Source organism: Vespa velutina, chromosome 2 (genome assembly GCF_912470025.1).
Source record: "Vespa velutina chromosome 2, iVesVel2.1, whole genome shotgun sequence".
Lineage (NCBI taxonomy): Eukaryota > Metazoa > Arthropoda > Insecta > Hymenoptera > Vespidae > Vespa > Vespa velutina.
Window position 1 is genome coordinate 19,033,162 of NC_062189.1, and position 11,806 is coordinate 19,044,967.

The 11,806-nt window shown below is 29.4% G+C and overlaps 5 protein-coding genes across 10 annotated transcripts in view; 1 reads left to right on the forward strand and 4 right to left on the reverse strand.

The window, feature by feature from the left end:
* Nucleotides 1-425: 425 nt before the first annotated feature.
* LOC124946664 (rRNA 2'-O-methyltransferase fibrillarin) lies at nucleotides 426-2,599 on the reverse strand. Its single transcript, XM_047487686.1, has 5 exons — nucleotides 2,433-2,599; nucleotides 1,689-2,047; nucleotides 1,406-1,579; nucleotides 884-1,129; nucleotides 426-793 (listed from the first exon to the last, which is right to left on the reverse strand). The coding sequence occupies exons 1-5, from the start codon at nucleotides 2,443-2,445 to the stop codon at nucleotides 623-625; spliced, it is 963 nt and encodes a 320-aa protein (XP_047343642.1). The 5' UTR covers nucleotides 2,446-2,599; the 3' UTR covers nucleotides 426-622.
* Nucleotides 2,600-2,769: 170 nt separating this feature from the next.
* LOC124946653 (armadillo repeat-containing protein gudu) lies at nucleotides 2,770-5,959 on the reverse strand. 2 transcript variants are annotated; one of them, XM_047487652.1, is made up of 10 exons: nucleotides 5,744-5,959; nucleotides 5,348-5,651; nucleotides 5,070-5,273; nucleotides 4,899-4,985; nucleotides 4,535-4,783; nucleotides 4,041-4,472; nucleotides 3,551-3,955; nucleotides 3,212-3,433; nucleotides 3,027-3,142; nucleotides 2,770-2,911 (listed from the first exon to the last, which is right to left on the reverse strand). In XM_047487652.1, exons 1-10 carry the CDS (start codon nucleotides 5,794-5,796, stop codon nucleotides 2,878-2,880), a joined length of 2,106 nt encoding a protein of 701 aa, XP_047343608.1. In that variant the 5' UTR covers nucleotides 5,797-5,959; the 3' UTR covers nucleotides 2,770-2,877. The 2 variants fall into 2 exon arrangements, with proteins under 2 accessions (XP_047343608.1, XP_047343609.1); XM_047487653.1 differs by lacking the exons at nucleotides 4,899-4,985; nucleotides 5,070-5,273.
* Nucleotides 5,960-6,097: 138 nt separating this feature from the next.
* On the reverse strand, nucleotides 6,098-8,462 carry LOC124946663 (ataxin-7-like protein 3). The gene is made up of 2 exons (XM_047487685.1): nucleotides 7,903-8,462; nucleotides 6,098-7,726 (listed from the first exon to the last, which is right to left on the reverse strand). Exons 1-2 carry the CDS (start codon nucleotides 8,117-8,119, stop codon nucleotides 6,954-6,956), a joined length of 990 nt encoding a protein of 329 aa, XP_047343641.1. The 5' UTR covers nucleotides 8,120-8,462; the 3' UTR covers nucleotides 6,098-6,953.
* Nucleotides 7,908-11,176, forward strand: LOC124946652 (U3 small nucleolar RNA-associated protein 25 homolog). The gene has a single exon (XM_047487651.1). The coding sequence runs from the start codon at nucleotides 8,760-8,762 to the stop codon at nucleotides 11,070-11,072; it is 2,313 nt and encodes a 770-aa protein (XP_047343607.1). The 5' UTR covers nucleotides 7,908-8,759; the 3' UTR covers nucleotides 11,073-11,176.
* Nucleotides 11,177-11,326: 150 nt separating this feature from the next.
* The window catches only part of LOC124957873 (putative uncharacterized protein DDB_G0286901), a 5,653-nt gene continuing 5,173 nt past the window's right edge, over nucleotides 11,327-11,806 (reverse strand). For all 5 annotated transcript variants that reach the window (XM_047515335.1, XM_047515339.1, XM_047515340.1 and 2 more), the window contains one exon: nucleotides 11,327-11,806. This exon is cut by the window's right edge and continues 185 nt beyond it. In XM_047515335.1, coding sequence (XP_047371291.1) covers nucleotides 11,753-11,806 — 54 coding nt within the window. In that variant the 3' untranslated portion in view covers nucleotides 11,327-11,752.

Sequence of the window (11,806 nt, forward strand, 5' to 3'; positions counted from 1 at the left end):
ATAATATTAATTGTTCAGAAAGTTATAGCATTTGTTTTTTTTGTTTTTCTTGCTTACAAAATTTTAATTAAATTTATTAAAGATTTTACATGGAGTAACAGATATTTTTTACACGTAAAGCAGATAATGTATCACCAAAATTCTTATCTACTTTATATATTTTTTAAGAAAGATATAATTCAAAATTGTCGTTGCAGATGTAAAATGTTAATATTGTTATCTTAGATGATTCATATAATACTAAGTTTAGCCATTCTGTAACTGTACACTGTAGCCAAAAGAATTGCATTTTGATATAAAAAATTACTTTTATATCAAACCATCAGAATAATTCAGCTTATTTGTACATTATATTACACATCAACGTTCGAATTCTTGATAAAAATAAAAGTAGGAAAGATTTATCTATAGTAATAAACATTCTCTTAATGCATCATTTCTATAATAGTAACAAACTTTATCCAATATCTTAAAATAACATTATAAAACTATTTTCTTTTGTGTACAAATTGCACACCATCTGTATGATTGATTTTTTAATTGGATGTAATAAAAAATTGTGGAAGATGTTTCCATTGAATTTAAGAATAATTGTAAACATAAGATGCATTTATACATAAATTTAAATGGACTTTTTAGGTGGTGGCCTAAACACACCAACTACTACAGCATGGTCCCTCTCATAAGGTTCTAGTGTAATTTGTTCCTGTGGTTTTAATTTATCGGCTATGAGTTTTTTCACTTCTGATGCAAAAACCGCTTCTGGTTGGGCAGTCGAATCTATGCAGCTTGCCTACAATCATATTTAAAAAGAAAAAATAAATAAATAAAATTATAACATGTTATATCGAGTAAAACAATATATGTATATAGAAAAACGAACCTTAATAGAAATAACAAAATGGCCTCCATTTTTAAGAAAATACTGAGCATTTAAGGCTACTATTCTAGCTTGATCTGGCTGTGCTACGTCTGCAAATATCGTGTCTACCATTCCCATAAGCATCCTATATTTATGAGGATGCCTAGCATCTTCTATTATAGGAATAATATTTGTCCTTTTCTTGGCTACATTTATAAGATCTCTTCCAGATCTGTGTGAAAATTCTACCGCATATACGAGTCCTTCCTAAATATAAAAATAATAAAAATAATTCATATAATAAATCCAATTTCAAGAAAGAAAACACATGCATAATAATATGAATATTGTATGCATATCTTTTCAAAAGTAAAGGAATACTTTACTTTAATAAAAAAAATATGCATGTAATTATTCTAGCATAACTTCGACACCAAATCAATGATTACAAATTAATTTGGCTCTAATGTATGCATATGTTGATATTCGATTAAAATTTCTTTTTCTTTCTTTTCTTTTTTAAATAAAACAAAAAGTTCTTACAGGTCCAACAACATCCGCAACATGTGAAACAGTAGTTCCCGATGCAGCACCTAAATACAACACTTTACTTCCAGGAGGCATATGAATCTGATCTACACCCCCAAGAATAGCAGCAGCCAATTTAGATCTAAAGGGATTCCATACTCTGTATTCAATCTTTTCACCATTTTCTCCCTGCAATTTATAAATATTTAAATATGTATATATATATAAATATTTTTTTTTTTTTTTAATTATATATTCATATCGACTTTTTATTAAATATTATTTGTTAATTAATTACCTCCACGCTAATTCTCTTTTCACCATAAACTTCTGAACCAGGTACCAGATTTAAAGTAACTAACGCGTCTTCTTTTCCTCTAGCAATAAAGACACCTTCGTGACGATGAGGTTCTATAATAACAGTCTTGCCTCCTTTGAAACCTCCTCCTCCTCCTCCACGACCACCTCTTCCACCACGTCCTCTTGGAGTACCTCCACCTCTTCCACCTCCTCTACCTCCTCTACGGCCACCTCCTCTTCCAAAACTACTGCCTCCTCCTCTCCCACCACCACCACCACCACCACCACCACCACCACCTCTGCCACCTCCACGACCACCTCCTCCTCTACCTCTAAAACCACCCCCTGGTGAAAACCCTAAAATTATAAATATTAAAATAGAGTAAGAAGATAAAACAATGATTCATTGTAAATAATATAATAAAATTGTACAAAATTTATAAAATATATAAATACACTTTCTCACATAATTACTATGTTTTTAATAAAACATATGTGATAATATACATTAAAAATTCATCACGCATAATCTACAGTAATATTATTATTTAATATTATTAATATAAATCAAATAATAAATGCGTTAGTTCGAACAATAATGATCGTAATGGAAAACAACATTCTTAAATTTGAGGTTATCGAAAACAACGTTCGAAATAATTATTATATTATTTGTCTAGATTCTCGGGGAAAAAAAAAAAAGATGTAAAACAATAAAATAAAAGCGTCAAGCGTAACTTACCTGGTTTCCCCATATGAGTTATGTCTTTATTGTCACTTATTATTGAACTTATGAACTCAGTCTAAATACTTTCTTGAACACGTGCGTCACCCCGGTGCGACGCCGATCCGGTACGGAAGTTACATTTTATATCGAAAACTGACTTCCGGCAATTCGATTATCGATACTATGTAACCAACTATCGAGACGACGTTATATCATATATTTTATCGTGATGATCACGTAACGTGTGCATATATATATATATTAGGAATTATATAATACACACAGACACGCACACACTACTGATCAAATTATTATTATTATTTTATTTATTGTATATGAAGTTATTCTTATAAGACAATTTAAAATTATCAGAATTACAGACTAGACAGTAGATATTTTTAAATTTTATATTTATTAGATACTCAAATTATATATCGCTATACTTTAATTTTTTTCAATTTTATAATTGATAATTCATATCTTCAAGTAAGTTTCTGCAAATTAAATCATACACAAATACAAAAATAATATTAGAATATTTACTGTGATGATAAAAAAAAAAAAAAAAAAAAAAAAAATCATATTTGAGAATAAGGAATTGACACTCACATTTCTTTAAAGTGTAATCTTTCTGCTGTTAACGCAAGCTTTCTAATATGTCTGATTGTACTTGCTGCAGCAATTTGTACCTCTGGATCCTCTGAACCGATCAATCGTAACATGTGCTAATGAAATATAAACATTATGTGTATTTATAAATTGTGCTTAATGATTCAAAATCATATGTATTATACCTTTATAATACCACAGCTATGCATGGTTACACAATTCATAGCATCTTTACTTAAATGATACATTGCGATACAAACACCTTTAAGGACAACCTTATTTTTGGTATTCATGTAACCAACAAGAGGAGCAATGATTTTATGTTTACCAAACTCAGAACTATTATCATCCCATTCGCAACAATAAGCAATAGCTAAAGTTAGGTTAGCTCGTAGATCCTCATTTTCCTGTCAAAAAAAAAAAAAAAAAAAAAAAAAGAAAGAAAGAAACAGAATAAATAAATGCTTAAAGCTTACAAATATTAAAGATTATAAATTTTTAAATAATTTTAAATTAATATTAACCGTTTTTGCAAGACGTGCTAATTTCGCCACCACTCCATGATCTGTTAATATACCAAGATTTTCAGGATCTAACGCTATTGAAGCAATTGTAGCGCAAACAGCACTGAGTACTTTAGGATTGGTACTATCCAAAAGACTAACTGTAAGTTCCAATCCTCCTACAAAAGCTCGCACCATTTCAGGAGAATCTTTAGCATATTTGATGCATGGGACTAAAGCAAGACAAGCATTTGTCTTAATAACATCGTTCGGATGTTTTAAAAGGGACCATATTAAGCGAACACCATCTAATTTATGTCCAGGATCATTAATAATATCCATACATTGTGTATTTTCTGCACATTCTTTCAATACTAATGGTATATTTTCTAATAATGGTTCATAAGTAAAACTCAACAATTTAATCTGTTTAAAAATGATCAATTTTTAACTTCTAAGTAATTCTATAATTCCATAATTGCAATGTTATACATATAAAGACAATACTTACTAACTTTGGTAATCCATCATGTGCTCTTAAGATATCTCTATTTGTGGGATCTTTGCAACATTCAGCCAATGCTCCAACTACATTCGATAAAACATCTTCTTCTTCATTTTCTTGAAGAAGAGGAACTAGAAATGCTACTAAATTGTTTTGATTAAATCTTTTTACATTCTCTGAGCATACAGCACATTTCCAAATAGCACCTGTTACAGCGATTAATAAATGTTTATTTGCGCGTACATTTTCATCTTGTATAAGTTTACATAAAGGATCTAAACCACCAGCCTCTCTAACCATATTGCTAGTTGTTTTATTTATCGCACATTTAAATATTGCTAAGGCACAGTTTTCTTTCAATTTCATATCTTCATTTTTCAAATGATATACTATATCCGCAATAATACCCATTTGTTCAAAGGCGAATCTGCAGACTGACTAATATTTTAAGAGTATTAACAAATGAAAAGATTTATGATTATGATATTAATAAATATTACCAGATCTGCACATTGTTGTACAGTTCCCATTATGGGAATTATTAAATTAGTGTGAACACTCTTTAAGAAACGTGCCATATGTTGGACAACTCCATACTTTTGAAGTTCTGCTTTAATTTTTGGGCTCTTTGCTATAGAGTTTAATGCTCTAGCACCACCTATAGCAACTCTGACTAATTCCTTTTGAATATTATTTAATTCATCAAAAGAGCGTTGAAGAACGTTATCTGGTATATCCATAATGTCTAGCTATTAAAAATGCATATTGTTTACACACACATATATATATATATATATGTATGTATATATACACACACATACATATATTTATAACTGAATTAGGTAATAGATAAAAAACTCTTACTAATAGAGGTATACCACCACGAATCCTAATCTGTTTTCTAGCTTTTCTTATTCGTGCAATAATAGCCATAATTTCAGCAGCTAGTATCTAACAAAGAAAAAAAAAAATTTTTTTAATAAATTTAGTGTAAATAAATTAATAGAATAATTTCTACAAATGAATAAAACTAACTTGTATGTCTCTAACGGGATGTTTTAATAATTGAATGAGTGATGTCACAATACCATAATCAATAAGAATACGGGACATTTCACTTGAAGTCACTATTACAAGTAAAACTGATAAAGATCCATTTTGACATTTGATATCATTTGTTTCCAAAAGATTAACCAAAATTTCCAATCCTCCAATTTTTTCTATAGTCTTTTGAACTGCCTACATTTATATCAGAAGATAGAAATATGAATGTGCATATACATATAATAATAAAAAGTTAATTAGAAACTAACTCTATTTGTAAGATCATAATCTTTAAGTAGACATAAACTTATTGTGGTAGCCGTTTGATTTCCAGCTTTCATATATTTTATTAGCTTTTGCATAATCCAGAAGTCGGAGGAAATATCTGACAGTTCATTTTTCAAAAATCTCTCATCGTCCTCTCCTTCAGATTCTGGTTCATCGTCTGAACTTTCATCCTCCTCCTTTTCTCTAACATAATAAATTTTTGGACCAAAGGGTTCTCCAGTGACTATAGATATTAATGGTTTCATTTGATCAATTTCTTTTATCTCCGTTACATCTGGCTCAAATCTATTAGAGTTCAAATAAATTATATCAATTAAATATATTAATTCGTATAAATGATATTATATGTCAAAATTAGAGAATATTAAAAATATTACTCAGGTAGAAATGGTTCTGGTGGAACCAATATTTTTTGTTTTTTTGGTGGCATTTCGTTTCGTACTTTTATGATATCTTTTTTTAATAAATTAAATAATTAAAATACACCATTATCACTGACATATTGTAAAGTAACGGTGTTTAAACGAACTCTTAAAGAGCCTGACACATTATTAACGATAAACATAAACGAATTATTGATCAAACAATCGTTCGATAAGACGATTTATGTGAATCGTCGGTATCTAAACAGAATGTCGAATAAAAGTTCAATTTTTTATTTTTCTTTTTAAAAATGCATTTATTTATCAATCTTTATATGACACGATGTGTAAAAATTTGTTTACTTTTTCTTTTCCTTTTTTCTTTTTTTTTTTTTTTTTCGGACAATATTCAATTACGTTCAAGACGATCGTAAAGAATTCTTATTTATGTGACTTGTCCTTTATTAAAGATTCTTCCTCAAACATTTAATTCGCAAATTAGAATATCTTGATTAATTAATAATGATCTAGCACAGTTTATAAAAGTAAGATTTTTGTTGCAAAATTGAACATTAAGTAAATGATATATGTATATTATCGATACGGATTAACTTGTAATGTTTGTTGGTGTGTATTTACATTTCATTGATTGCAAGATTCATAAGATGAATTTTTATTTAAAAATTTGAAGAATATTTAAAAATAATGGAGAAGTAGTTGTTAAGCTTTTTAACGATATCCTACGCAACTGTGTTGGTTAGAAGTTATAAGAAAATGAGATAATTAAAAAATTATAATAATAATAATAATAATAATAATAATTTTATATAATAAACAATTTATTGTATGTTTTTGTTAAAGTTTGTTTCACTTTTGGATTTTCAGTTTTATGAATTGTTAATGTGTTAACAAAACATTAGTACAAAAATAAAAAACTGAGAGAAAGAGAAAGAGAGAGAGAGAGAGAGAGAGAGAGAGAGAAAGAGAGAGAGAGAGAGAGAAAGAGAGAGAGAGAGAGAGAGAGAGAAAGAGAGATGAAATAATTTAATTTATTTTTATAAATATCTAAAGATCATTGAGTCAAAGGAATTTCTAGTTTTACACTCTTTCTTTACAATGTTTTTTTTTAGGTCCTTGAAGCTTTGCACAATGCGTAGGAACATTATTATATAATTTTTGTTGTGAAAATGTTCATGTCACTAAAAAATAAATTAAATACACTATCTCAATCCCCTTGAGAAATAGGAGAGCCACGATCTCGTTTAGAACCTTTACCCTTTCCCTTTGATTTTGTTTCTCTTTTTCTACTTAAGGAAGATGTAGAAGTGGTTGAAGTAGAATCAGCAGGACTTGAATGGCTAGATCCTTCTCTGTCCCATCGTGCTAGGGCATCTCTTAAATTCTGTCCATCATTATCTTCATAAGTATCCACATCTACATGAAGATTATCCTGACCAGTCTGTCCACTTTTCTCAGATTCTAAATTTGCACGCATTTCTTTCCTTTGATCTTCTGTATGTTGCGGACAACGCATAGACCTTGTACAAAGCTTTTTTGTGTGCTCAGATATTACACCGCATATTTGCGTTAATAATGCTCTCTTATCCTCCAATGACATATTTTCATAATTAGACGGGGAATTTTCATTGCTGCTATGGATATGTTCATTAAGATTATCACCATTTCTTTGATTGTTCTTCTGTTGTTTCGATCTCTTCATTCCATTACGATCCTTCCTTCTCTTACGTTTATCATTATTTAAACTCCAATCCACATCGTCGTCGTCATCACTTATTACTCCACTGAATGTACTAAGATCTTTAGAATTATTAGCTATTCTTCTTGATGCTATACGCGAACTATTACGACCCATACCCATACACTTTTCTAAATGCGTTGCAAATCTGCAAGCTGCTACACCCCTATCACAATTCGGACAATTACATTCTTGAGATTTTTTCACTGGATGTTGCCCAAAGACATCTAGTCCTGGCGAATCTAAAATATAAAAATTTCTTTTATTAATATATACATATATACATATATATATATATATATATATTGTTTTTAATAATTCCAATCATTGTCTAATCTATATTGTACTATCATATAAATAAACAATTTATACAATTTATATCGATCTATAGATTTATATAATAGAAGTTTGAACTGACCTACAATAGCATACGATTCGTCATCGGGGATACCTTCTTCAACGTCAGAACTTCCCGTTTTTGTGGTTCTGTGTACATCAAAAACAAAACCCATTAAAACTTCGTCTAAGAGATCCTCGTAAATCTCTTTAGTAGCGTTTTCCACGTTTTCAGACTTATTCATGAATTCCAAAAATCTTCTATTTAATTCTTGGATTCTTTCTTCGGTAACAGACATCTTACAGGATGTGACATTTGAGAAAAGCCAAGTAATGAGATTCCAAACTTCCCACCGTGTTTATATACTCGACGTATGACAGTTCTAACCCATAACAATGTGCGTGATCTTCGAGTTGTACCGTGTCATAAGGATACTTGTCAGATGCAACCCTAATATCAGATTTTTGACAAATCTTCCAAATTAGAAATGGACGGATATACGATGTATGACTTTGTGATTAATGATAAGGAAATTTGGTTAAAAATATCAAGAGTATTGTACAAATTAATATAATCTATGTATGCATTTCTCTTTCTCTGTCTCTATCTCTTTCTCTCTCTCATCCTAAGAATTTCTTGAATTATCATTCTTATCTACAAACACATTATCTACAGTCGGTAAGTTAAACTTTGAACTTTTTCAAACGAAATAATTCTTAACAGTTCGTTCTTTCGAACGTCGCTGCTGTTCATCCGTGATGAAGTGAAATAATAGAAAAGAAAAAAAAAAAAAAAAAAAAAAAGAAAAATCTGTCATTCAAACAAATGAGCGCGAATCCTTTTAAGCGATTTCAGCGACGCGAAGCGGCAAATCGTAGAATCAAGCATTAAGATTAATTATATCACTTGGAGATCTTGAATTGGTTAAAATTTGTATAATGGCACGTGGTAATAAGCCTGTACGTGGTGGAAAACGAAAATATGACAGAAAATATGAGCCACGACGGAAACAGAAGAAAGGAAAGTTTAATTTTAGAGAAGCATCGTATGTTAAAGAACGTGAATTGAAAAATGAACAGATAGAAAATCGTAGGAGGTTATTAGAGAAGGAAAAGGCACAACGAAGGGAACGTGAAACTTCTGACAGTTCTGAGGAAGAACAGGAGGATTCTATGAAGGTATTATTAGCAACATTGTCGGATAAAAAAGAGCTTAAGAATTTTGCTATCGAGTCTGAATCCGAAAATGAACAATCCGATGAATTAACCGACGAAGAAAGTTCAGACAGCGACGATGATAGTGTTCCAAATGAATGTGACAATGAAAGCATATTAATAAAAGAAAATGACAAGGAGATAGACGATGATAATGACAACGACGACATGGCAATTGATATTAAGGAGGATGAAGAGGAGGATAAGGAAACTGCTGAAGAAGATGCTGGCTACTTGAAAGATCCTTTTTCTATACATTTAAATCATGATTTAGACGATGATCTTTATAAAGTCATTTCTTGTATGCCACAAGTTACAGAGATTACAAAATTAAATTGGCCAATACTTGGGAATATAATCTGTGAAATACCAAAGTCAGAAACAAATTCGAATAACACTGATAAAAAATGTAAAGTTTCTGTTTTAGAAACAAAACAATTTGCTCGGCAAGGCAAAATTCCTATATTAATTGAAAGCATAGATTGGAATAATCTATATATAAAATCGCAAATCCAGGATAATATTTCAAATGCAAATTCTGATAATATAAAAAATAATCTAGATAATAATTTAGTTCTATTAACTAAACTGCAAAAAGAATTGTTTTCCATAATAAATAATTATCAGGATTTATATTATCCGGAAAGGACCTTTTCAAATGCCGAAGAAATTAGATTTGTATATTGTTTACATGCAATTAATCATATATTAAAAACTAGAACGAAAATATTACATCATAATGCAAAAATAGCCAAATCTAAAAGTTCATCCAGTGCTGATATTCCAGATGAATATAGAGATCAAGGATTGGTCAGGCCAAAAGTCCTTATAATCGTGCCTTTTAGACATTCCTGTTTAAAAATTGTAGAATTATTAATTTCAATATTGATTGGCGTAGATAAAGGAGGTTCAGTGATGAACAAAAATAGATTTATGGAAGATTTTAGTGGAAATGAATTGGCTATGCCCAAGAAAAATCCTAAACCAGAGGATTATGAATTAACATTTCAAGGAAATACGGATGATACTTTTAAGATTGGCATATCAATCACAAAGAAAACTTTAAAACTATATTCAGAATTTTATTCGTCCGATATTATTATTTCATCTTTATTAGGTTTAAGGATGTTGATAGGTGCTGAAGGTGAAGCAGAGAGAGAGTATGACTTTTTAGCATCTATAGAATTATTGATTATGGATCAATCTGAATTATTTTTTATGCAAAATTGGGATCATATGATACATATTTTAAATCATTTGCATTTACAGCCTAAGGAATCTCATGGCATAGATTTTTCTCGCGTAAGAAGTTGGTGCATAAATGGTTGGACGAAGTATTATCGACAAACATTAATATTTTCTGGTATACAATTACCAGAGATTCATAGTATCTTTAACAAAAGATGTTTTAATTATGCGGGAAAAGTGAAAGTAGTAAATCCAATATATCCTGGTTCTATTTGTCAAATAATTACTCAAGTACCACAAATTTTTCATAAATTCAATGCTACCAGTCATACACAATCTTTAGAGAATAGAATGGAATTTTTCATAAACAAAATATTACCACAATACAAGGATAGCGTAATGAATCACACATTGATTTTTGTATCATCTTATTTCGATTTTGTAAAGCTTCGAAATTATTTGAAAAAAGAAGACTACAGTTTTGTACAAATTTGTGAGTATTCTAAAGAAGCAAAAATAGCGCGAGCAAGGGATATGTTCTTTCACAGCGACGCACATTTTTTACTCTACTCAGAGCGTTTTCATTTTTTTCGAAGGATACGTGTTAAAGGAATTCGACATATTATATTTTATGCTTTACCAACAATTCCACATTTCTATAGTGAAATCTGTAATTTGATGCAAGAAGCTAATCAAAATCCTAAAGCAGGTTTAGAAAGTAATATGACTGTAACTAGTGTGTATTGTAAATACGATGTTTTTGCATTAGCTGGTATAGTTGGTACAGAAAAAGCGAGTAAAATGATTGCGTCAGAGAAATCAGTGCACATGCTTATTACGAGCGAATAATTTTTACATGTTTGATCGACTGTCGATCTTTCTTCTTTTTTTTTTTTTTTTTTTTTTTATACAAGTATATTGATGTATAAAGAATAAATATATTTTTCTATGTATATTATATACGAATATTTGTATAAATATATAAGTATTTTTGAAATCACTTTATATATCACGTAAAACGTACATATGTATATATATATATATATATATACAAGACTCTATTAAAAAATGTAATATAATAATACGTTGAATAACGAAAGATATAATCTTTAATCAAAGGATTTTATTATTACCCTAAAGAGCTACATACAGAATTTATTTCAAATTTCTCAAGTATAATAACAATACACAACGTCATCTTATTTTGAAATTTAATACATAAATAGAAATCTGTCTTTTAATTGAATCGTACAAATACCCGAAATAATTGTTAATATTTTCAATTCTAAAAAAAGCTAATAGAGCCGATTGGTTTGTATCTATATAATAATAATAACAATAACAACAACAACAACAACAACAATAACAACGATAATTATTAAAAAATGGAAGAATATATTTTGCGTATATCGATTCAATCGATTCAATAAACCATGTATGTACACATTGATAAAATTAAGAGCATCGGTTAAAGAATTGATGCTGTACAATGATTGAAAAAAAAAAAGAAATTAAATAATAATGCACAATTAATTCCGACTTTTATTCTCTTCATATGTCTCGGTAATGGCAACAACATCGAC